At 38.2% G+C, this 27165-nt stretch overlaps 1 protein-coding gene across 1 annotated transcript; it reads left to right on the top strand.

Moving 5' to 3' along the window:
- The first annotated feature begins 519 nt into the window (after nucleotides 1-519).
- On the top strand, nucleotides 520-26229 carry pla2r1 (phospholipase A2 receptor 1). Its single transcript, XM_079242890.1, has 30 exons — nucleotides 520-708; nucleotides 2367-2747; nucleotides 2825-2998; nucleotides 3941-4105; nucleotides 4308-4421; nucleotides 4519-4668; nucleotides 4972-5166; nucleotides 5250-5413; nucleotides 5605-5715; nucleotides 8258-8370; nucleotides 8469-8638; nucleotides 8755-8963; nucleotides 9117-9262; nucleotides 10119-10203; nucleotides 10301-10436; nucleotides 10525-10560; nucleotides 11293-11453; nucleotides 12080-12144; nucleotides 14254-14357; nucleotides 14438-14574; nucleotides 16028-16145; nucleotides 16264-16403; nucleotides 16541-16682; nucleotides 18433-18668; nucleotides 20102-20285; nucleotides 20423-20557; nucleotides 20765-20887; nucleotides 20964-21140; nucleotides 24772-24807; nucleotides 24993-26229. The coding sequence occupies exons 1-30, from the start codon at nucleotides 564-566 to the stop codon at nucleotides 25208-25210; spliced, it is 4470 nt and encodes a 1489-aa protein (XP_079099016.1). The 5' UTR covers nucleotides 520-563; the 3' UTR covers nucleotides 25211-26229.
- Nucleotides 26230-27165: the final 936 nt, after the last annotated feature.

The following is a 27165-nucleotide window of genomic DNA, read 5'->3' as shown; positions in this document are numbered from 1 at the left end:
TTGCTGGTGGACATCTGAGGGGAGGACTTTAGAGGTGGGTCATGTTCTCATCCATCTGGGCCTCCCCTTGGGAACTTGAGTTTCATAAAATGGGGATGTGAGCCCAAAACCCAGAGGACTTTCTGGGAACATAAAGAAGATTCTCAGGATTTTTTTAAAAATTTTTATTTATTAAATTAATTTTTTCGTGAAAGGGGGAACAGTCAATACATTATGTAAAAGTTTGTTTGTTTCTCAAGTTGTTAAATTTGTTAAGAGGTCATGAACAATGTCTTTATCTTGATCAGAGAATTCCCTGAATCCCTTAAGGTCTAAATAAAGCGTACTGGTTGTTGACCAGTGGAAGCAGCTCGGAGCGGCAGGAATGCAGATCCCACACCGGGCAGCAGCAGCTCCTCCGTCAGAAGTGACGTCGCTGGTTCCCCGATGAAAAACTGAACTCGGCCAAAGTTTTCCACGAATGAAAAACACCCGAGCCCAAATATACTCTCTCCACCTCTATCTGGTCGGACACCTCGGAATGTGCGGACGCCTGCTCGTGGACACCGCATCCCCACGTCAAAATGTTAAGACACTCGCGGCGTCACGTCGACCGTGGGACTGTTGTGGCGTTTATTTGTGTAGCTGTGTTGTTGGTGAAAAGTTGCCAGTGTGTCGCCGAGGAGGACGATGAGGTCCTGGAGAAAAAGCAGCTCACGGAGTTTTACAGTAAGTTGCCAGTCATGTGGACGCAGCTGCAACTCGCTTTGCCTTTTAGTTTTAATTCTGCACGACAAGTCCACCTCTTTTTGTCCTTTTGCATGCCAGATAATTCTGCAACTTCCATTGTGTAGGAGATAAGATGTATGATTATTTACATTTGACTTAAAGCTTTGACAAAAAAACAAAAAAACATCCGGTTTGCATAGTGGCCCAAAGATCACTTGAAGCCCTGCTAATGGCAACCAATAATCTATATCGGTGTGTTATTTTGTTGCTAGTAAAACATTTCAAGAGCATTAAGCAGAGGGAAACAACCGAAGGAAGGTGCATATAAAAACAGGCAACTTTCAGCCATCAGGAGGGGCTGCAATACAAACAGCAGCTAGAATCTCTTTGCAGCAAACACAAATCCAAGATAAATTGTTAAAGAGAAAGAGAAGATGGGCTGTTGTAAGCACACAGCTGATGGACACAGTCCCACATTCCAGCATCTGGCATAAAGGGCATTAGTGAACGTACCAATTTTTAAACATTAATTTATGCAGCATTTGGAGGGGAATATGCAGCCATGGAGATATATTTATTCTGGGAGAACTTTGCTTATTTCAGAAAGATAATACTAAAACATATTCTACACCCTTTCACTTGTATAAACCACTAGTTTAGCAGATGGAGTCAACAAATATTGAAAGTTCATCCATGATTAAAGCAAATTATGTTAAATAAATAAACCAGAACTGTTTAAAAGTAAAAGCCCACATTAGATCAAAATGGAAGACAAGCAAAGCATCAGATTTCTTTGGTCAAGAAACTGTAATGGAGTTCTTATTGAAATAAAAGGTGGTTTAGCTCAGTTGGGAATGTTACCTTGTACGTATGTGTTTTTATTTTATATTTATTCTTTTGCCTTGATGCCATATGCTATTGGATGGATGGTCTAAATTCGTTTGTTTGAAATTAGCTGTTCTTAATAGGATGATTTAGCTAGCTTGATGTTTAGAATAATGTAAAATATTCAGATTTGCACATGGTACAATGTATGGATATTTGGTGCTTAATATTGCAAATTGAATTAGATATTAAACAGGACATGTGACATATTATGAAGCCTATGATTTTTCAGATCAGATCATTTGCACCCTTTGTGCCCCTTACAAAACAAACTCATTCTAGGAAAAACACAGAACAAGCAGTTGTTGAAAATCCACCTCCATATACTAGACTTTTAGTCAAACAGACATTTGAATTCCTCTTGTGGTGGATGTGCATGGGTGTGTGTGTTTTTTAAACAATCTAAATTACAGTTCTGGAAACATACAATCTTGTTTTTCTTCTTTTTGTATGCAGTTATGACATGAAAGAAGGGTGGTATGCTGTTCTCTCTTTTACTTGAGAATCCAATTACAAAAGAACTTTTGAGTTATTTTCTGAAAACAAAGTTTGCTTAAACTTTCATTTTCATTGGCCAATGCTCAGTTTTATTGGACAAACATCTGCAAAAGAGATTGAATATTGATTTGTGTAAATTGCGTGCTAAAAACAGTCTGTGGCACAAAGTTCTCATGTTGTCCAGGATGTCTCTCATCCCACTCTATCCGGTCCGCCCCCTTCATGTCTGAATATCTCATACCCTTTTCTCCCTCGATTCTTCCATTTCTCTCCAGGAAAGGGCTTGTTTATTCTGGAGAGTGTGCCGCTTAAACGTTGCATCACAGTGGATCGCGCCAATGTGGTGCTGGAAGACTGCGAGCATCCCACGCGCCGCATGCTGTGGAAGTGGGTCTCTCAACATCGTCTCTTCAATTTGGGCAGCAGCATGTGTCTGGGCCTCAACATGTCAGATGCTACGCAGCCTCTCGGTATGTTTGAGTGCGACATGGCTTACCCTGTGCTGTGGTGGCGCTGCCGTGGAAACATGCTGTATGGGGCATTTCAGTGGAAGGTGACTGTGTCTGGGCGCTTGGTGGTGGTAAAAAAGAACGTTTACCATGAGTGGAAAAGATCCAACACTCCGAATGAGGGACCATGTTCATTTCCGTTTGAGGGTAAGCTCCTAAATTATCGTGCATGTCTTCATAATGTGAGATAATTGACCGTCATGGTGTGTTGGTTTCATTTACAGACATCCACACTTTGTTGGGAAATTCACATGGCATGCCCTGTGCCTTCCCCTTCAAGTATAACAACAAATGGTATGCTGAGTGCACGACTGAGGGTCGTGAGGACCACCTGCACTGGTGTTCGACCACCACTCGCTACGATCTGTCCGAAAGATGGGGCTTCTGCCCGGTAAAAGGTATAATGGACACATTGGATTTAAAAAGTAATGTTCACAATTTTTTTTCAGGTAAAGTCATAAAGTTTTCAGGTAATAAAAATATCAAATCATAAATCAAACAGAATCACAGTACTGTATTTCATCTCTGGCTGAACTCTTTGCCTTGTGGACTTTGCTAATGCAAAAATATACTCCTCTTTGATTAGGTTTAGGAGTTGACAGGTCAGCTTTGCAGAATAGAGCATCGTCACTGACTATTTTTTCACTGTCCTATAATTAAAGAGAACAATATTTCCCGAATATATTTTTCCCAAAAATATAATAAATAAAAATATTTCTTAAAGAGCAACACTTTTTGCTCTTTGACTAGATGTATTTTAATCTGGAAAAGTAATTTCATCATCACCAAACTTAATTTTAATTGATGAGCTGAGAAAAGGGTCTTGTGCTTGAGTTTGCAGAGATGCTTTTTGCCTTCTCACCTAATACTTAACATGACCTCAAACCATTTGGAGTCAGTGATGAGATAGGTGCTTGTTTCCTGCTGGAAGTAATCTTTAAATGTTTTGATCAGTACCAACAAAAAAAAAAAATCTTTTTTTGAGGATTAGCGATGGTTGGTATCTACTATTTTCAAGTCATTGTTTTCACTTTTCTGATGTTAGTTTATGTGTTTGTTTCCCTTTAACAGCCCTCCAATATTCCTCGTACTGATTTAAGTCTTCCACATAGTTGACCGGAAACAGCAACATCTTTTGCAACACTTAATATTAAACTGTCTTTCTAAAGAAGTTCTATGATCCTTATAGTTTCTACTGATAGCTGTCTTGTAGGGGACATGTTTCCTGTGATATATATGCTACTTTTGTCCTCTGCTTTCCATGTTGTGTAAGTTCTGAACACATACTCATCTTTTTCAGTCAGTTTTCTCCTGCCTTTTTTATTCACTACTTTATTCAGATTCCAGTTGTGAACATTTTTGGGAGTCAAATCATGAGCTGCAGGCTTGTTACCAGTTCAACCTGTACACCATACTTACTTGGAGTCAAGCGCTGTCAACCTGTCAGGCTCAAGGTGGAAACCTGCTCAGTGTCACCAGCCTGGCAGAGCACAGGTACATTAAAGGTAGGCAAATGATACAAAAACCAAAACCACAGGACTGTATTTGTGCTAAATCTGCAACAGAAATGTGCAGCACTCATACTGAAACTTTTTTTTTTCTTCGTTTTACTCCTGATATTGTAAGCTTGTTCCTATATTATTTGATCAATAGGTAAGATTAGTCAATTATTAAATTTTTTGTCATATTTTTTCCACCTTTGTGTAGATCGACTATCAAGCATTGGAGCGATGGTATGGATTGGGTTGAACCACCTTAATGATGGACATGGGTGGCAGTGGTCTGATGGAGCACCTCTATCGCTAGTGAATTTCACCACAGGTGTTAATATGATGGATAACTGGAATGAATAGTTTAATTTCAAATTTATTAACATCAGATGTTTAGTGCTCACGGTCTCCAATACCTGTTCCTCTAGGTCTTCCTCCCAGCCCTCTGCAAGACAACAGGCAGTGTGGTGTGTACAACTCAGCCTATGATGGCCACTGGCAGAGTCTGTCCTGTGAGTCTGCTCTGCCATACATCTGCAAGAAGACATCCAACGGCACCCACCAAGCTGAGCCGCTAGGTGAGAGTGTGCAGCAGATGCTCTCGAACATGCAGACTGTTTCGTCAGAGGTGTTTTAAATAGTTTTGGCAGCTATGAATTATGAGTTTGTGGGCAAAAATGTCCAAAAAGCTTTCTTAGTTCTTGTAGTTGTTGGCTTCAGCAGCTGTACTGCACCTGGGGAGTAAACTTCTGACCTTCCTCTCTGTTGCGCTGTTGGCGACTAGACCAAAACAATGTCTGCTGTGAGTTTTTGTTATTCCTGCCCGTCTTGTCCTGATTAGCGTTTTCACTTCTCTCCTCTGCTGGCTTTTCATTTCACAGAGAACTGGCAATATGTCCGTACCGAATGTGCTGATGGCTGGTGGCCTCATAATGGTTTCTGCTACCATATGCTGCCAGAAACTGAAGCTGGAAGCTGGGAGGAGTCTTCCCAGGCCTGTGGCTCTCAGGGAGCAAACCTCACCAGCCTCCATACTTTGTCAGAAGTGGAGATGCTACAGATCCTCCTGGCCAACTGTAAGGATTTTCATGCAACACAGGATAATTTAGGATGATGTATTGTGTGTCTAAATGAAGAGTTGTGTACTCATGTTTCTCAGTTTCTGGGGAGAGTGCTGAGGTCTGGATTGGTCTCTGGAAACCAGCATTGTCACCAGCTGTGGAATGGTCCGATGGTTCACCAGTAACTCTTACTTTTTGGCACCAGTATTACCCTGTTTACAACCTGACAGATGCAACACTCTGTGCCAAAGTGGACAAAGAGGTAGGGAGGCTTATTCCACTCATCTGAGAAGCCAAATATCATGTAATGATGATAAATTATTTGTATATATTTGCTGCAAAATGGTTTCTGTCAGTCAGCTAATTAATCAAGCATCTAGCTGCAGTCGTTTATAATGTTTGCATGAGTTGACTTTTGTCCTTGCCAGAGTATAACGCTAACCTCTGTCACAGAAAGGCAACTGGCTTTTGGCCTCATGTGATGATCGGCTGCCTGCTGTGTGCAGAAGAGCGAGTCAGAATCCAGTTCAGCTACATGGAACCTGGGACGAAGGATGTCCTGTGGTAGGAACATGAGTGCACAAGTGCGCACACATACAGTTGTGCTCATATGTATTCATCCCCTTTCATTAAAGAAAAGGCCGAATTTACAACAGTCACTCAAATAACTGGAGACTTAAAAAAGGAAAAATAACTAAAAATTTGCAAAAATATTATTTAGTAATATAAGATACCTTTTTCATTTAATTGAGTTGAAGAAAGAAAAAAACAAACAAACAAACAAATTAGTCCTGGACAAATTAGAGCACTTCCTCTGTTGAACAGTCGGACAAAATACCTGTCAACAGGTGCAGAAGTCTGACTGAGAGGAACAGAAAACATCTGACTGTAGCGGAAACATTAAAAGATTGTTCAACAAAATATTACTTTATGAGTGATGTAATATGTAATAAATTATCTTATTTATTTACTTTTTAAATTTTTTTTTCTATTGAACCAGAATTAGAAAATAATGTAATGATTTTCATAAATTTTTTTATTTATTATTACTTTAGTCAATTTCAGCGTATCTTACAGGCCGCTGTTCTTTTTCTTTCTTTAATGAAAGGGTATGAATAAATATGAGCACAACTGTACATGCATTAGCATGTACTTGCATTCTGATGCATTTTTCATGAACATGAGTGAAGTCATTGACAGCATTATACAAATCATGGTAGATCACTAATAGGTTGGTGAGAGGTACTTTACATGGCTGTGCTTCATTTCATTATAAGCTACAGAGTGTAAAACTTCACCCACAAGGTGGCACAAAACTTTCATAAAATCATTTGTATGATAATGCTGCTGTCAGCTCAAAGCCTGTAAGTGTCTTTTCACTAAAAATGCCTTGAAAGTTTGTCACAAAGCTTAATGAGTTCAAGGAGACGCAATCCGTTGTAACTAAAAATCCATTTTATTATATTTATTTTCATTTTGCTTAGTAGATTGTGTAATGTTTAAACCTCGCTGTAGAGATCAGGACCTGCACCAGACAGAGCCACACGCCTTCTGCAGTACGACTTCAGAACAACTTGACCCTTCAGAAGCACAATGAGCTGATTCACTTGACTGCTGACGTATTGTCTGGTGTGCACGTTGCTCTTTGACTCTGTTTACAGGAATATCAGACTCCTGAGTCATCAGGCTACTTCGTTCTGTGGAACATGAAGCCAAAAATTACCCCCAGGGTAATCATGCTCGAGCAGTTTCTGATGATTCCTGCCAAGGTTTTTTTTTTTTTTTTGCCACCAGGGATTTTGCCACAATTTTGCCACAATTTTATCGAACAAAACTATGTTTTTCTTTTAAGTGTATTTGTCAGTTTTACATCAAGTAATGTAGGTAAAAAGATGAAATGTTCTTATGCTTTTACAGACATTTTGTAGCCTAGTGTTAGAGAAAGCCTTAAATTTTTTCTTCATACAGATGTGAGAGTAGGCATCTGGACCCCATAAGGAGCCTGGAGTTAGAGGGGTTATAGGGGTGAAGGAGGGAAAATTCACACCACATGTCAAAACACCTTCTACACACAAAGTATTTACATGTATATGACCAAAGCCCTGCATGTTATAGCTCAGAAATGCACCAAAACAAAGAATAAGTACTTCACTCCAGATTAACACTGGCTGGGGATGAAATTTCAGGAGGTGTAAAAATATGAAACTTTGTTTTGGGCCAGATACTGGAGATATATGAACGTTTGTTTTGCAGAGCCAGAGATCAGGCTATGTGGATTGTTGGAAAGTGAGTTTTCCATTTAACAATACCAAACACATTTAATTCGAATATATAAATTGTAAAATTTGCTTATGAATGAAACCTAAGTAAAATGATAATTGGTCATTTATAAACAGCTAATTGTTAATAATTTATGTTTTAATACACTTATCTTTCAACACATTATAGGATTACAAATTAGGAACAACATTCAAGCTTTGGCACCAACAAGATCTTTTTAGATTTGTTTAGATAACAGTGTACAAGCGGAGCAAAGACGGAAAATCTAACACAGGTTTACAGGTGTTATAATAAGAAGTGTTGTCATGGGAGACAAGTTTTGTGAAGCAGAAAGGAACAACTCATCTCTGATTGCAGGCAGCCCCTGTTGAGGGCAAACTCTTCCTAGTTTAGAGCTGCTTAGGGGCTAAATATGCTAGAATGTCCTGTTACTTTGTAAATATTGTGAAAGTGTTATTATTTTTACAACTTTCTTGGCATTTTAAGGAAAACATTTTCAATTCATAAGTTGCACATTGGAGGTTGTCATTTTGCACAACAAAGGAGATTTTGTAAACTAACATGGAAATGGAGGGCGGAGGAGAATGATACTTGAAGCGAGTAGCCACTCCTGTGGAAAAGCCTGAAAAGACTGACGTGGGTGACTGGCTAACCTGATGCAAAAGGGGCAAGGCATTGATGTATGAAACAGAAATTACCTTTTTTTCACTAAGTTGAGTTTGAGTTTGAATGTGACGGTCATGTTAAGGGGAAATTCTGTTCCTACTGAAAACGGAGTGAACCAAAAAAAAATTTAAATCATTCTTTTTTTTTATTATTCTTTTAGGGATGGAAGCGGCACGGTTATTCTTGTTATGTTGTGACTAGTCATGAACAGAACTTTGAAAATGCACAGTTGGGATATTACTGCAAGGCCCCTCTCGTTGCTATAGAAAACAGGTAATTGATTGTTTATATTCATGTACAGAAAATACCTTTCTTTTTTTCTTGGTTGCAACATTTCATACTCTCTGCTATCATCTTCCAAACACCTGCAGGTTCGAACAGGCTTTTGTTAACAGTTTGCTGAGTGCAAATGGAGCCAACAGTAGCGTGCATTACTGGATCGGCCTCACAGACCAGGAGAAGGAGGGGACGTACAGCTGGCTTCCCCACAATGGCTCCACTTTGCCTCTCACCTTCACAAACTGGAACAAACACCAGCCAGGTGGGCTGTTGTTGGGGAAAATTCTTGTTTGTTATTGATGAATTTATGCACGACAGTTGCATTTAGTTGGGAGTTCGTCTGAAAGTTTATCTCTCTTTGTTTTCTTTTTTATACAGTCAGTGCTGGTGGATGTGTTGCCATGTCAGGTGGGCCTGCTCTGGGTCACTGGGAGGTGAAGGACTGCAAGTCACACAGAGCTCTGTCAGTTTGTAAGCAGAGTGTCAGCAGCTACCATGATGTGCAACTACCAGAGCACCACATTGATGCTTACGCCCCCTGTCCTCCAGGCTGGGAATCACACTCTGGGCTGCTGCACTGTTTTAAGGTTGGAACTTCTCATTGCCTACATTTGTTCTGTCATCTCTAACCCTCTCTGCCCTTTTTAGTATCCTCTATCTTGACTATTTTCAGAGCGCTTTGCCTGATATCTAATACAAAACAAGTATGGAAGTGGTCACTTGAAATTTTGCCCTTCTAGGTGTTCCACGATGAGAAAGTCCTGATGCAGCGCTCCTGGGTGGAAGCGGACTTCTTCTGCCAGGCCCTTGGAGCTCAGCTGGCCAGTTTCCAGCACTATGAAGAACAGCTGTTTGTCAAGCACCTCCTCAGTACCATGTTTGAAGGGTTGGTATAGCCCTCTAAAGCATATTTGTGCAAGAATGTTAGGGGGGGTGATGCTTTCACCAGACGAGCATTTATTGTTTTTAATTTTATTCACAAAACTGTAAATTTAGAGTTTAGTTTTGTTTAGATTTGTTTTTATAATCTAACCACAGATAAATGTTTTCCCACAGAGAAATACAACACCTACATAAGTCATGCAAGCCATCTTACCCTAGCCAGTCCCTCAAATCAATGAGCAAGGTTCTTAGTTTGTGATGAGAATTTGGATGAAATTTTTATTAATAAGATAGAGAGATAGATAGATGCTGGGCACTAAAACCAAAATTAAGCAGAAGATGAATATTTAAGTTTGTAACATTTTTAAATGGGAATAGTGAATCAGAGTTTACACAGAACAGGCAATCAGAAGCTCTGTGAGAACTTTAATGGCTTGTAGTTATAAAGTCTCATAGTGCAACTAGATAAATATCCTCCCTGCGTAACCGTCCACCTCCAAAGTCAGTGGTGGCTGTTTAATTAAATACCATCTATACAGCAAGTGCTGGTGTAGTCACATCTGGGCTGCTCTGGAAATGTGGCAATGCAAAATTGCAGGCTGTGGAAAAAGAGGACCATTAATGGACTGTGATGAACTGGCGATTTGTCCTCTCGCCCAATGATTGCTGGGATAAGCTCCAGCTTCCCCGCCACCCTTAATTGGATTAGGTGGTTAATAGAATTTATGATCTTTGTTAAAAGCTCAATAGATTATTGATGAAGTATGTAAGACTGTACACCTATTCAAATAATTAACTTTCATATATGAATTTATGTTGCAGTATGTTTGTGTTCTGCTTCTTTTGTGTATTATTTTTAGAACAGAGGGTCGCTGGTTCTGGGTGGGTTTAAATAAAAGAGACCCTGACCATCTTGGAGTCTGGGAGTGGTCTGATGGTTCTCCAGTAAGTACAAACACATCCAGATGGCTCATTTTCTCTTTCTGACATTTGCAAGGTGTGCTTTATTACAGCTTTGTGTGGCATATTTGTCTTTTTGTAGGTTGTTAAGTCTTTCATTGACGATAAGAATGAGGAGGATGACAGGAGGGACTGTGCTGTGTACAGTAACCTGACCAACACTGTCACACCACAGCCCTGTGATACTAAACATGAATGGATCTGCAAAATAGCCAGAGGTGAACATCCACACATCACCGGGCTGCACTGTCTGTAAATTCACACATTATTTCCATCCTATTTAATGAACTCTGTTCGATGTTGCAGGTGATAAACTGAAGAAGCCCTACTGGTATACTGAGCGTGAGTTAAATTTTTCAACAAGTTTTGCAGATGGTGACCCTGCAGATGTTTTAACAACATTAACATTGTTGTTAATGAATATATGACATAAACTAGTAAACCAGCCCACAGAAACACTTTAAAACTGAGTTAAAAAGATAAAACCTGTTGACCTGCCAATCATACAAATTCATCTTTTGAACGAAAATAATAGGATTACGATGTAAACATAAAAAAGATATTTTTATTTTTCAGATCACTTTATTGTGACCAAATCTTTAACAGAACATAAAGCATACAGACTTCAGGAGAAAAGATAGACACCCAGGCAGAGTTTTACTTTCCACCTTACTCATTATGGCAGGCACTACTTTCTGGACTCATCAGCCACCAACGACCTTGTAAAAGCGGTGGACACACACCTTTATAAATCTCAACATGCAAAATCAAGGTTGCTGTTGATTTTTTTTTTCCCTTGGTATTTGATTACGTTTCACCTCTTGCTGAGAAGTTCTGTCCACTACAGCTTAAAAATCCTTTAAAGAGGGATGGAAAACAAGTAAACAGTACAGACTTGATCTTTTTGTTAAAGAGAAGCGATCTTCGTCAGTATGTGTTGATTAGATCTGCATGAGTAATACTCCTCTAAGGTGGGATGGAAGTATCACATATAAAATGCCATTAGTTTGTTAGAAATAAGAACTGTGTGTCATTACTTCTACTGTGATAATTGAAAACTCGTCTTTATTGCAGAGAGCGAGCCCTGGGTGTTTTACCGTGGAGCTGAGTACCTACTGGCCAAGCAGCCCTTCGACTGGCACTCTGTCTCTCTGGCGTGTCAGATGATGGGAGCCCACTTGATGTCTATTCACTCCAGAGAGGAGCTGCACTTTGTAAAGGATCGCTTACGGCGGGTTTGTAAAAGTCTTAATTCCTTGTCTGACAGCAGAATGCTACATGTGAAGATTTGCAGAATGGCTCCTCATTTGAGTTGAAGCCTCAACTTTTACCATTCACATGATGTTTTAAATGTTGAGGTGAAGTGATGCTAAGAACATGAACCTGTTTTACTTTTCAAAGGACAAACCATCTAAAAAAATCTACTGAAAGAGATCCCAGAAGCTTGTCTGAATGGCTCTGAAAGACCCTTTCTACAAACAGACACAAACACTCCATGAAAAGCCTACAAGCGTGAACACAATGAATGCTCTCTTTTCTCATACAAATTTAAGTGTTTGCAAACGCACAGTGACAAGCTAAAATGCACCTCATATGTGGACACTTTAATGCATGAGTGCCCCCACACAGAGTGAGTCAGAAAAAGGCTTTCTGTTGGCAGCAGACTAAAGAAGTCCTTTGTGGTGTTGAAGCTTGAGAGGGAATAATGGGAACAAAACTAGAAGCAAAGAACAAGCCAAGGAGGGTCCTTAAATGTCAGGACTGGTTTGTAGAGTAGGAGCGTAAAAGTTAAAATCTATTTGTTTGCTTGCTTTGTTTATTTATTTTGTAAAACTCAGTTTCATACATAATGTGTTTTCAGCTCTCTTTGGGCCCGACTGACTGGTGGATTGGCATGTCCATCGGCCTGCCAGGAGAGGAAGTCAGGTGTGTGTGTGTTATTGGAAAAGTTGTTTATAAAAACAAAGTGACTGTTGCTGTTTTTGACGATAACTGAGTAAAAAAAAAAAATCTAACAAAAAAAAAAAAAAAAGACTGCAGGATTTCCTGTTTTCTAAAATAGAAGTAGGGTGTGGCTTTGTTGCACAAATTGCTGCATTTTACATCATTTACCAAAAGAGCAGCTTCTCGTGGAAGGGCTGAGTGTTGCTTTTTTAATTCTGTTGCTTCATCCAAGAGCACATTAAACAACATAACCTAGTTAGCCTTAATAGCTTAATTTAATCAAGATTAAAATATGTTGATTGTTGCTGAGCACAAAAATAACACACTTAATGCATTAAATGTGTTAAAGTCTAAAATCTCCTAAAATTCTGGCTTCCAACTTCTCAGCAACATCATATGTAGAACAAGTACAAAAGATACACATTTAGAGAATAAAGTTGACATTCAGTACATAACGAATGAAAGAACGACAGCAAACATGATGTGGAAACTGTGGCATGAATACATATAGCCAACAGAAAAGCCATATTTAATATTCTCTTGTTTCAGAAAGAAGTAATCAAATGTAGTGTACCAGATATGAAACAAATTTTATTTCTGAAATCCAGAAAAAGTATTTATATCTAAAGTCCACACAAGGAAAGTAACAAGGAATGTAAAAAACAAATATTAAAACTAAAATCTAGAAAAATATTCCAACAAAGGAAAAACTCATTTCTCAGTTTGTACATACTTGATTATTCCTCTTTCCTCTTCTTTATGGGGAGGAACTAAGGAAAGGAGAAGAGGGTGGGACTTGAAAAAAATCTAAATTATTACAGGTTTGTAACTATTTAATCTTGATTAGTCTCATAACAATATTTGCCCCAAAATGCAGCATTTGTTTTTATTTAAATGGTATTTACTGGATGATTAATTTAAATAAAATTATAATTTATTATATAATTTATTCATGTCTGGAAAAAATGCATTTCATTTTAAAGCAGTAAAATAGAAATAGAAAATATCCCTGAACTGAACAGACCTAAAGTTAAAGTATCATTAATTTTCATTAATTAGGAGTCTACAACGTGTTCAAGAAATTTTAACTTTTAAAATGTTTTCATCCACATGCTTTATTAAGAGCCATTAATATTGGACAGTAAGGTGGGATTAATCAGTGCCAGCTCCTATTTGGTCATGCATTAGAGGTGATCCCCTCCTGCTATGACTGCAGCTTGACCCTGGACGCTGCATGAGGACCAAACTTCTCGCGTGTTCTTCTGGACACGGGAGGGGGTTTATGCGGCAGCCACTGCTGCTAAAGGAGAGTAAACTATGCATGCTCATACATTATTCACCAAAAGTCTCCAATATTCCCCAAAAAAGTCACTAAACTTGTTCATTGTCGCTTTTTCTTTAAACAGACTCTCTAGAAGGGTCTGAAAAACAGCTAAATTTAGCACCAACGTTGTGCATCGGTGTTATCGTTGTACCAGGAAATTGTGCATTGACAAACGTTCCACGATTAAATTCATAAATTTTTTAACACGTTCATTTTTCTGTAATTAATTCATCATTAACACATTACACTACTGAAAAATAAGGAGTTGGCACAAAGCAGAAAAACAAGAAAAGAAGGAAGGTTAGGTTTGGCGGTCTGGCATGGATTTGTCAGATAGTCAAAATAGCAAAACTACTTAAGAGTCATACAACAGGATATTTGAAATTCAATTAGTGGGTTAAAAATAATATTAATAGTAATGAAACATGACTGAATCTGTTGAAATTTCTACTACAGTTTTCCTCTGAAGTTTTAGGACTGGACTAGAGAATAAACACCGTCAGCAGTTAAAAGATGAGGCAAACTTCTGCAATTCATCCCACAGCAATAGATGGGAAAGCATGAGTAAATGAGCCTTTTTATTTTCTAGTCTTAATTAAGTTTGTTTTAAAATTGGTGCTGACTTTGGATAGAAAACTAATCAGCACACATTCAGTAAAGCTGTTTAGTTGATGAACGGTAGTAAGATGAATACTGAGGTCCATGAAATGATCCAAATGACATCAGTCACTGCTCTAACAATCATTCTTATTAAACTTATTTGTCAGGTGGAGCGATAAGACAGAGGTCAAATTTCAAAACTGGGCAGACGGGAGTTTTCACAGTGGCCATAGAAAGCATGGGATGTGTGTCACCATGAATTCCTCAACAGGTAAACGCATGCAAGCACACCAGCACTGATTTACACATAGTCTTTTATGCCAGCACTGAGCTTTAATGGGTTTGATGCAGGAAAGTGGTCAGCAAGTAAATGCAGCAACCTTCACGGCTATGTGTGCAAGAGACGGACAGTGTCTGTGGTTGAGACCCCTAGAGAACCTCACTATATTGGAGGATGTCCAGAAAAATGGCTGTACTTTGGACACAAGGTACAACTTCATGCTTGGACACACACATGCATTCACGCTTCTATATTACTGTTAAATTAACCTCACAAAAGCAACACAAATTCTCCTTTCCCTTCATTGAAGCCATTTGTATTTTTTACCGCTCTTTTAAATACGTCTATATTTATTTAGCTATAGTAAAGTTTGTGTTCAATTAAAAAAAAAAACAAGTCTTTGTCAATGGCGTATCTGACAAACACTGAACATCAGCTAAAATTGTATACACTCTTGTATAAACGGGTTGGCAGGTCTTTAAATGTAAGTGTTCATATCAAATGTTTGTTCAGTTTCTCCACACTGCTTCTACAGTCTTATCATAAAGTTTAATCTGTGTCTAATCCCAAAAATGACTCTAAAAGTGTCATATTTCTTCATTCTCAGCAGCTTCTGAGGTTGGAACAGGATGTTTCTGTTTCTTTTCACTGTTTCTGGTAGGGAAACAGTATGTGGTCAGCAAGAGTGCTGATGGTATTAAAGTTGCATCAAACTCAAATAAACAATCAGATTTGCTCTTTTTAGTCAAATTTTCCACTAAATCATTATGTTAACATTTGTTAGAGAGAATATTTTAACTCAACAAGAATTTTTTTATATACTGAATATAAAAAGAGTAAACACAAAAGATATAATAGACATAAACATTCAAGCTCATTGCGTAAGTATGCACACCCTTAAAGTAAAACTATTCTAAAAGGTACATTTGCAACAAAAAAAAATCTCTACTTTTCATCACTTGCAAGCATGGTGGGGGCAGTATCATGATTTAGACTTAGTCAGGGTGAATGGAATTATAAACAGTTCCAAATGCCAGTCAATTTTTGCCTAAAAGCTTCAGGCATCTAATAGAAAGGTGAAACTGAGAAGGCATTTCATCTTTCATGGTGAAAATGACCCCAAGCACACATCCAAATCCACAACAAGAAGAAAATTGAAGTGTTGAACTGGCTCCACCAGAACCTAAACTGGAATCTACCAGGAAACTGTGGGGTGACCTGAAGAGGGCAGTGCACAAGAGATGCCATCACAGTCAAGTGGATTTTAAGTGGATGGCATGGTTGTGATACAGAGTGGGCAGATTAGTGTGGATTTATAGAAAAATACATGATAGCAACACTAATTCAGAATGTGGTCTAGTTCAAGGGAAGTTCAGCAAAAACCCTGGTTGCACTGGCAGCTAAACTGTTTTTGAAAAATAAATTTGAGTTGAACGTTGTTTTGTCGTCTTTTTGCAATGTTTACTTTATCTTTCTCAGATCTGCTGATAACGAGCAGAGTTCTTGCCTTACTTTCTCTCTTCATCTTTTTTTTTTCCCAAACTGAGTCACGGCCAGTCCAAACAAGATTCCTGGTTCCTGGTGGTGTGGGAATGCTGATTAGTATTTCACAATGTGATATTCATGTTCTGTGTGGGATCTGTGTATGTGTGTGTTGGCAGTGTCTTTTGCTTCACCTCCCTGGAAGTCCAAAAGAGGGAAAGAGTTGGAAAGATGCCCAGTCCATCTGCTCATCGTTTCAAGGTTCACTGGTTGCCATAGAAGATGAGATTGAACAAGGTAGAAGTGTACGACCTGCACAATGTCCGCTCAGTTAAACACAAACAATAGAAACAACTGCTTTGTTTTTGTACTGATCTGTGTTTCATTTCTTTTTGTCATGCCATCACATCTACAGCATACATCACCATGTTACTGCAGGGGAGCTCTGTAGGTGTGTGGATTGGCCTGCGGGATGAGGACACAATGAAATGGACCAATGGAAAACCAGTCAGCTACACCAACTGGTCTCCTATTGAGCCAAAGAGCTACCTCACTGTAAGCCCCATTCAGTAATAACTGGGAATAGGTTGCACGCACATGTCCAGAAACAATACTAAGAGTGAGCTGAGATATTTCCCATGCTAATGAGTTCATGCCTACATGTTTACTGTCTGATTCTGTGTTACTGTCAGGAGGATGAGTGGCTCAGTGGCTTTGCTGATGAACCCCTTTGCACAGTTTTATCTAACAACCACAACTTTCACCTGACTGGGAAATGGTACGATGAGAAGTGCAGCGAGCGCGGGTATGGCTTTGTTTGTCAAAAACCCCAAGGTAAATTTCACCATTTTCTTTCTGTTATGATTACTTTTAGGGACATTTTAGAAAAGGATGACATTCTGTCCATTTGTTCTTCATGCAAGCTTTTCTAGTTTTCAGGTAGTAAAGTATGTTGTGCACAGATTTGTTCTTCTGTCTGTAAGTCAAAGAAAGGCCTTGTGGTGTTTCAGCAACACATTGATCACATATGTGATTGGAAGGTTGTGAGTCCCTTTCTGTAGCTACAGCAGTTTGCTATTTTCATAACCTTCCTTACTCTGATAAAATGTAGTTGATAGTTTGATTTCTGAATTTAAAATGAGTAGTTTTACATTTTGGAAAATAGTTTAATTTTGCCAAGTGTTACGCAAGAACAGACATGACGACTTGTAAAGTAATGTGCAAGGTGAAGATAAGCTCTTTATGACTTAACAACAGGGGTGTGTTTACAATAGGGTGATTTGCATCTTTGAAAATGAACCAGATTGAATAATAAAACCTGCCGTGTCAGGTCATTAGAGGAAATATAACGTGTGTATATCAAATATAGGTTTCAGAACACTGCAATCTGACTGAAATGTGAGCATAACACAGTTGAAGACGTACAAAGTATTTGTTTCTTTATATCAAAAATGGAAGTTGGAAATGTCATTGTCTTGCAGCACATCTTTATTTGCATTTATACACACATTTTGGGAGGAAGTTTGTAGGTTCACTCCTCAAAATATACACTAGTAAAGCCCTCCCAACTGGACCTTACCTAGATGTTTGTTTAGAAAAACATCTGTTGGTTTAATGAAAAATTATACAATTTTGAACGAAGAAGAACTGGACTCCTTTTTTTTGTCTGAAGAACTGAAACAAAGAAGTGTTACCACATCTTAAGATGCTTTCTGGGTGGCGGCTTTATAGTTCACCTAGCGAAGTGCATTGTCCCATGTTTGCTGAAGTCCTCACTGTGGTTTACTCAAATTGAATATAAATTTTTTTAAAAAACAAATAATTGAGCTTTTTACACACAAGAGTTGCATGTTCCTGTGATGGACTGGCAAACCTGTCCAGGATGTACCCCGCTTCTCGCCCAGTGATTACTGGGATAGGCTCCAGCTTCCTGCAACACTGAGTTGGACTAAGCGCTTAAGAAAATGGATGGATGGATATACAAGAGTTAAAAACAATCAGTTGGCCAAGTTCATCCACTGGTCCAAATCATGTTGAGGTGCTTTCCTCTTGAAGACCAAATTTAAGGCAGATGATTGGCTGGGAAGGACAGCTATAGACAAGAGCCTAAACGTTTAGAGATGTAAGTTATTAAAAAGCTTAAAGTCAAAAGACAAAATGACATGTTTTTGGCATTTCATTGCCAATGTCATCTTTTTGAAAACTTGCCAGTAAACTTTCTCAAATTTAGGTGGAGAATTTACATTGAACAGATGGGAAACATCACTGTTGTGTTGAGTGGAAACAGTTGACCTGGATAACACTGACAACACCACTCAATTTATCACAATAATTAGCCTCTTTGCCTCACTAAGAAAGCACATATGTGTGAAACCATTTCTTGGAGTCGTGGAGTCGTGGTTTCTAGGCTCTGCTTCAGTAAAAACTCAGACAAACCAGAATTTCAATCAGTTTTCCAAACCTCTGCCAAAAATGCCAAACTTTTTCTTGGATCAAACATTTCTTGCAATTATTTTTTTTCAACACGTTAACATTTTAAAGTAATCTTTCTGATCTCAACTCAGTCTTTTTTTTCTTGTTGCAGACACTTCCAAACCCCCCACCCACTCCTATCACCACCCTCTTCCTGACAATATTGAGTACAGGAGCCACAGCTACAAGGTTGTGTCTGGCAACATGAGCTGGTACGACGCGATCCGTATGTGCATCGAGAGTCATTCAGACCTAGTGAGCGTTACAGATGCCTACCACCAGGCTTTCCTTACTGTCCTTGTCAATAGATTGGCAGTCCCACACTGGATTGGACTGCATAGTCAAGACGTATGTATCCCTCCTTGCAGCTTGTATTATGCATCACAACTGTGTGACAATCTGTGTGCTTGTCTGTTTTTCTGCTGTATCTCTAAGTAACGAGTTTTTGAATCGCTCTTCTGTACAACATTAAACCACGTAACTATTATTGTACTGGTCTAACAACAGCAACATTTATAGCTTTTTATTTGTGTTTGTATATAAGAGAGACACAACTCCGTCTGTGGTCTTCCCAGAAAGTTTACTATTTGAGCAAATAGTTTGAAACTAAAAGTTCAAATGTTACCTTTAAGATTATTTGAATATTCCTGTAACCACTTAATATGTTTAGTTTGGTTTGTTTTACATAGTCTCTGCAGCTTCTTGCTCATTTTTAGGACTTCCTCTTAGCTTTTTAGCCCAAGCAATATATTCTGTACTTTTCCAACTAAACAGTCAGAGTTAACATTAAGATTTGTGTTTTACTCAGTATCTGAATTTTTGCTCAATGAGAGACCTTAATACAGGAAGCAGGAGTGAAGCAAGTTGCATAAAACAACTGCTGTGGTCTTTTTGTTGGTTTTATACTAATTAATACATTATCAATACATCGCCCAGATTCCTTGCCAAAAGCAACATTTCTACACTAACTATGATGCTTGCTTTTGACATGTTATTTGATTGCTGTACCATGGAGCACTTAAGTGTGTTTTACTGTTGTTGAAATACTGCCTTTATTCTCCACAGCAAACATGCATCACCTCCACTAAAGCCTGAAGAATGTTGCTGTTTATTATCAATATTATTTAGTAGGGATGTGAATTTCACAACTCACAATTCAATTCGATTCAGAATCGATTCTCAATTCAAACAGATTTTCAAGTAATAATCATTACTCTTAAGTAACAAAAGGTGCTAATTTCCCAAGTAACTTCATTCTTCTATAAGATAGAAAGAACTGAGAAATTTTTTAGGGCCGATTCTATTTAAATTGTGACATGTAAAAACATTTTTTGTTTGTAATTTTTCTTAATTTCAATTAAGTAAAAAACAGCACAGGAGCCAGACCATCATTCTGCTACTATAATGCCCAAGAAGACAAGAAAAAAGATCAATAAAAACAATAATAAAAAAAAAAAAATTACAATGGATTATTTTTATTTATTTATTAAAAAAAAAAGTTTTTTTTTAAACATAAATATAGATTTTAAAATTGTGAAGCAAAAACATCCTGATTTTCAACTTTTTCCAATTCAATTCCCTATCCCTATTATTTAGTTTAGCTTCAGTTTTCATATCTAATTAGCATCCACTTCCCCTTAAACTTTGAAGAAACAACTTCTTAAAAGTTCCTTGTGGACACGTCTGACTTGGTTCAATATTGATAAGTGAATTCTTTGTATTTTTCATATTTTTACCAACATAAGCAAAGCTTGACGGGCATTTTTGGTGTATTATTGCAGAGTGGCATCAATTATCAGTGGTCAGATGGCAGTGACACAGTGTACACACACTGGGATGCCGCTGATGACGAGGACGATGACTTTGTGACTGGAGAGTGTGTGTACATGGACGTGAGCGGAGGTTGGCGGAGAGCTGACTGCGACACCATGCTACCAGGAGCCCTGTGTCATGTCATCCCACCAAGTCAGTGCCGCCTCAAGTGAAGCGCGAAAAGTCTGATAACTCAACAGTGCATCTTTTTAGCTGTTTTTGTTTCTTCTTTTCATAATCAAATGTGTGACAATGCACCAGCTTCTGCACTCTGCTGCTGTCTGTCGCAGGCAGTAAACCGTTTGTCTCGTATGAGATGACGTGCCCCTCGACCTGGGTGAAATTCGGACATGGCTGTTACAACTTTGAACCTGTAGTGGAGAAACTGACTTTCGAAGAGTCCAGAGAGTACTGCCGACGCAAAGGTGAGATATTCACAAAGTTTAACTATTACTACCTGCATAGTCAATGTCCGATTAATTTTTGTCTTAATTTTTCTAAATATTACAGATTTTAATGACAATGCACCATAGAAAATCAGCCATTAGGATATTTCTTTGACATTGAGATGAACATAGTGATTTGTTTGCCATTAGAAGTTCTGAATTCGTTGGGTTGTTGTTGTCTTCTAGTCAACACCTCAGATGTCCTGACTATTGAGAGTGAAACAGAGAATCGCTTTGTTTTGGAGCAGCTGTGGTCCTCAGGCTTTCCTCACCAGACCATTTGGCTGGGGATGTACTTCAACATTGACAGTAAGAATTTCATTATTCTTTTCTGCTCATTAGAAAATGTTAAACCTGTTCCATTTAATGGGATATATTGTTCTAGCGGATTCCCTGGCCTGGGTGGATGGTTCACCGATGGTCTACACAAACTGGGCCACCAAAGGCCCAGACACCAAATTGCTGACTGCAGATGCCTGTGTTACCACCAGAGTGATTGATGGCGTGTGGCACTTGTCAACATGCACCGAGCGGCTCGGCTTCATCTGCAAAGCTATTTCAGGTAGGTAGAAAATAGTCCTGCAAGGCAACCATTGAAGCTCACAGGGCTTAAAAAGATTCAAACAAGCTGGTGTAAAGAAGAACAGGCATGTGTTTAAAAAAAAAAAGTAAAGACACTGTTCACTCTTGTTTGAAGAAGGTTTTTATTTTAAACAATGAGAATTGCACGAAGCTTAAAAAAAACGTTAAATAATCAAATGTCCACAGTTTTAAGCTGTTGTACACAATGTTTTTGTTTTAATAGTTGATCACATGACCATGTTCATGTGAAAAGGATTTGTCACACCCATCTGCATCTCCACTTGCCTGGGCAGTGTAAACGTTTGGATGGTGCAAAGGCTTCATTGTGATTTTAGTTAAACCTGTAGAGATGTGGATTTAAGACTCACCTGCTGAACCATGCCAAGGTTTTCCCCAACTAAAGCCTTTTTATTTCTTTTTCAAGCCCTGTATTAAGTCTTTACTTTAAATTTCAGTCCATGAGCAGGGCTGCTCAATGAGGATCTTTTGAAACTGAGGAGTTTGTTTTTGAGTTGTCAGTAAAGGTCGAAAAGGTTTACTGACTGAAAATCTGAGTTTCATCTTTGCTGACCTTTCATCGAAGCACTTGTATAATGTTTTGCTTTATCACATTTTTGTGAGGATAAGTTCAGAGCCTAGTGGTTGGCTGCATCTCTGGTCTGCTACCTGCTTACAAGCTTTGTGTTTGAAGTGACCTAAAGCCAGATATTTCATGTAGAGAGCAGGGTTTCTGAAGCTCATGCTGTTTGAATTTCCATTAGTTTTATTTGCCTTTTGGTCATTTTTCAGAGAGCAGCATGCACTTGGATGCCTTTGGATATTATTTACAGCTGATGGTCATATATTCAGTGCTGGAAGATTGTGTGAGTTAACATGCAGTATTAGTGATACAATCGTGTGGACATGCCAGCTGTAATGAATGTTTACAGGTACCCTCACAATCCTGAGATGACTGATTTTTCTCTTGTGAGATAGTCTTTGGTGTTGTGAGGTAGCTTCTGAATGTTACTGAGAAAATAAGGTAACCTTGTTTGTTAAGAGCTACACTGATTGTGATCAGTGTGTTTTTCCATTTGTGCTTGCTCTACATGTGTTTGTTGTACTTAAACATGTGGTTCTAGTATCTCACCGTTTGCACTTTCACAATTGTTCACCTTTGGTTGGAATTTAGTAACTTCATAGTTTATACTTTTCTTTGCTACTATTTTTGTGTCAGTAATGTGTATACAATCTTTTTTTTTTTTAAGCATCGCAGCTTTATGTTTACAGTAAAGCTTCTCCATCTACTGAATGGGAAAGTGCTGTAAAACTCCTTAGTGAGAGAATTTATGTCCTCTGTCAGATGAGAGTATAATTGAGATCTTTTTTGCTGCTGGGATTCAGGGATAAAGATCAGAGTGTTTTTACTTGTCTGTTTCTGCACAGCGGTAACGTTGGGTCACTTTGTAAACTGTCTGTTGCCTCATTACTGCCTCATTACATCACGACAGCATTACAGGGACTTGATTGGTCACCCTGTTGTGTCTGTTGCAGTTGTCCTCCATGTTTGATCCCTCTTTGTCTTAAAGGTCTGAAGGCCTAAAAACAAAACAAGGTTCTGATTGAAAAGTTAAAAAAAAAAAAGGAAAAAAATTCTTTTTTGTGATACTTTTCTTGAATTTGATGAAAAACATTAGAAGATCAAGGAAATACAGGAAGAAGAATTCAAAAGGACTTTGGGAAATGAAACATTGTTACTTGAGATTCTGACCCACTTATACCAGGGTGTGATGTTAGTTTGTTGTGGTAAAAACTCCAACTGTTTCAAAAGATGGAGCACAAAACCGATACAATACAGCTCCCTCTGTGCTTCCGTATCACGTTAGGCAGACTGTTGTTCATTTTTAAATCTGTTGTGAAAAAAAAGGTCAGTTTTCTCACACTGATCCACTTTCCTTATATTTATCTACATGAATAAAAATGAAAAAGACTAAAAAGGAACTGTGTCACACTGAATGTTGAAGAGTTTTGGAATCTCCCCTGCTGTTGTTTAGGATGGTTCAGTGTATTCTATGCTGAATCCTTAGCTGTTATTTGCTCAACCAAACCAGACTGAACCAGAAGTTAAATGCACAAAAGGTGTCACTGCAGCTGTCCTAACTGTAATCACTCAATGCACAACTCTTCCTGCTGCTCATCATCCTCATTGTTGTTTGCACTTTTTGTCATTGGTTACTTTTCTTTATCCAAAATGAGAACCTTTACTAATTCTGTTCTCAGTCTCCACTAAATCCAGGGATAATTACAACCAATTCTGCTGTTACCTTCAAACAAAGGGCTGCGTCAGGAAGGGCAACCGGCTTAAAACATATGCAAAAGTACGACCATGCAAATGGGGTCTTTGTACCGGCTCGGTAGTTGGAAGGCGATTATTTGCTGTGGCGATGCCTGCAGGGGGAGAAGCTGAAAAGGAAACAACTGCTGTTACTCTCAAAGAGTGTAGGCTACATCCTAAATACCTATTTGCAGGCACAGCTAGCAGCTGAACATGATGGAGGATAAACTTCCCAATCTTCTTATTTGATCTAGACTAAATCCAAAAGAGAAAATATTTTCAGAGCTGCAAAATGTCCAGAGACCAAACTCCAAATGAATAATTATTCATGTGCTACTAAGTAGAAAAACAAGCTTGACAGAAATTGTAATAGCACTTTTTTTTCTTTTACTATAAGTTGCGAGATTTGTTTATTTTCTACAAGTGGAAGTGTTTTTATAGAGAAGTTGCTGCTTTTATGTTCAGATAAGTGATTACTGTGCTGTTTGCTAAAAGAGGTTATAAGGACAAAACCAGGGACGGTCTTTGCTATGGGGAATGTGGGCGACTGCCCAGGGTGCAACCTTTTTGGGAGCACACGAGCCCCCTAAAAAAAAAAAAAAGGAAAAAAAGAAATCAACAGTTCTCCAGACTAATACCGCGCATTTCCACGTCAAGTTAATAAAGCGCTGAACGCTGGACACGCTACTAACATGTCAACTTGCTGCTGAAAGTCATGTAGGCCTATACAGGTTGTGTGTGTGTGTGTGTGTGTGTGTGTGTGTGTGTGTGTGTGTGTGTGTGTGTGTGTGTGTGTGTGTGTGTGTGTGTGTGTGTGTGTGTGTGTCAGAAGAAAAGGCAGGGGGGAGACGGGAGGGGGATCAGCTCGCAACTGCAGAGGCTGTGAGCAGGTTCGTCTCACTCACGGAGGAAAAGCGAGGAGGGGGGCGGGGGATAGACTGAACTCTTCTTATCCTGCATCCAAATATATTTGGATGCAGGAGTGTATATATATTTCATATATACATATTTCATTCATAAAATTAACATGTGTGTATAATGTTATACTCATTGCATGAAAATATTTTAAAAAGAGAAAAAAAGGAAAAAAATTGGTGGTTCACTCAGGGCGCAAAACTCGCCAGGACCGCCTCTGTATAAAATTACTGTATTGAGTCACCTTTAAAGTTTTAATTGCTGTGAAACTTGGAACACATTTCTCTTTGGAGTAAGGCACAATAGATTTTTTTTGCAGATTGTCTGATTTCCAAAGAAATTGCTTGACATGTCCTGAACTTGAGTGTCTGTTCTTTTGCAGACGTAGCTACAGAGGTTGAAGTGGAACCGCTAAATGGTAAAGATCTGTTTTGAATCCAGTAATCTAAAAACTTGTAGGATTTATGTGTAAAAGTATCTGCAGATTTGCCCCACGGTATGAGAATATGCTTGCCATGGAAGATGGGGTTAAACGTGCTGAGAGCAAATTTTTCACAGAATGTGATGTGCAATGCAGATTAATTCAGTCTGTTTTTTTTTTAGGTTTACATCACAGTGTCGTCCCTGCTGCAGTGCTGGTGGCTGTACTGATCTTTGCCATACTGGTAGGAGCAGTGTGGTTTCTGTACAAGAGAAACTCTGCAGGTTTTCGGGGGCTCCCCACACTTGGCAGTGCTTATTACAGACAAACCAGCGCTCAAGCAACAGAGTCTGATGGGAATGTGTTAATCACAGAGCTAGAACCTCACTCTGGAGAATAGCACCCAAGGTTACTGTTCATCTCCTGTTCTCTACCTGCGTCTTGCCGTTTCACCAGCAGGTGAAAGTGCCATGTGACACTGTAAAGCTCTGATGCTGACTCCTCAGGACAGTGCTGAAATGATGACATGTTTGAAGGATCCCAGTTCTCTTGTTTTGATTTATTCAAAACGTCCAAATGAGACCGAAGTGTGAGTTCTGCTTTTTGTGTCGATACTGAAAAGTCCTCATTTGCATTTATGTTTAAACTGAAAAAGTTACATCTGTGAATGGTTGAATGGGATACTGGAAAGCTTTAAACCAGTTAAGAGGTACTTAACAAGTGTGAAGTTTACTTCAGTTGGTACACACTTCTAATTTGAATCATTGAGATTGTAAAGGTTTCCTCAAATTTGAGACAGATGAAGGTGATTTTTGGTTTACTGCTCGGGGTCAAAAGTTATCCTTTTGACTTGTAAATTTTATAAATAAAAAGAAGATGGATGACAAAATATAGATAACAGCAGTGTTTGCCATCTAACTGTAAATGTTGTTCAGAAATCAGGATCTGCTGAACTAATGGTACAGAAAGGTTGACAGTATTAATTTTGCATTTAGATTTTATTTTCACATGTATACATGTTGTTTATTGACATCAGAGGTTTTTGTATGTTTGAACAAATAGAAAATATGTATGATACGTCATGATTTGACATGTTTTTTTTCTCCTGATACAAAGCAAATTAAGGGATGTACTTTTGCACTTTTTTGCATTTGAATAAATTAAAATTGGATTAAATTATTTCATTTTCATAAACTTCATGTTGTTTAATGTTGAGAATAACAGAAGGTGAGCAGAGAAATGTAAGGAACAGGAATTGCTCTGTGCTAATTTTCCTTTTTAATGTTTACATTTTGCCTCCAAATATAATAGGACTGATAATTTAGTTTAAAAAATCCTTGTCCTTTAATCCGAAATATTTTTGCACCTGTTGTAAAAAATGCACCTGGTATGACTAAAAGCTACACCTTTTCAAGAAATCAGCAGCAGCAATGAATGAAATGGAAACGCTTTTATTTTTATTTTACTCTCAAGAATAAACAATGTATAGGAAAATTACCACTGAACTGCAGAAACTGTCTGTTTCTTGTTCAAAGTTCAAAAGGTTTTTATTTGTCATTTCTACACGACAAAAATGTAAAAAAAAGAACACTATTTGCTACCCGAGGCGATGTCTCAACAAGGTCAGCCTAAGAAAAAAACCCCACTATAAATAAAATATTGAGTTAAAACAAGCTGTCAAAGTAAAAAACATCAATTAAAACTAAATCAGAGTTGCCAGGAGCTCGAAAAGCCGCTGCATCATTTTCAGAATCTACCAATGTTTATGTAAATATAAAGTAAGAGAAGATAGTAACTCTTATGAGTCGTTAGTGGCAGTTGATGTGGGCATTCAGACAGAAAATTATTTCTCAAACACCACTATAGCAGGAAAAACAGATAGTTGTCCCACTGTGAGAGCTACAAGGTTTTCATTGCACATTGGTGTGACATTTTTTCATGTAAACATACAGATAGGTAGACAATCATTTCTGCTGTTCATGTAAATATCGATGGTAAATTTGTGTTGAAATTTTTCGTGTTGGTCTCGTCATAGTGTAGGCCTACTGGACTGAGCCGCATTTTGAGTTAGAAAACAAATTTTCCAAAATTTTATTGGAAATAATTATTCTGGTAAAGAGAAAAACTAATGCTGTTGCAGGTTAAAGAGTGTATTTTTTTTGGTTTAGACTCTCTTGTGATTGAAAACTTGGTTTGGATGCCATAGAAAAATATAATCACTTCCCTACCAAGTCAATCATTTTGATGTGTTTAACTTACAATATTTTGTGATACTATAAAGTAATCCTACCAATACTTTAAAATAACATTCTGAGAAAAAAAATGCTCTTAAAACATTTTTGTTAAGCAATAAAA

This window comes from Telmatherina bonti, assembly GCF_933228915.1.
Source record: "Telmatherina bonti genome assembly, chromosome: 1".
Classification (NCBI taxonomy): Eukaryota; Metazoa; Chordata; class Actinopteri; order Atheriniformes; family Telmatherinidae; genus Telmatherina; species Telmatherina bonti.
This window is presented reverse-complemented; position numbering and strand designations above follow the sequence as displayed.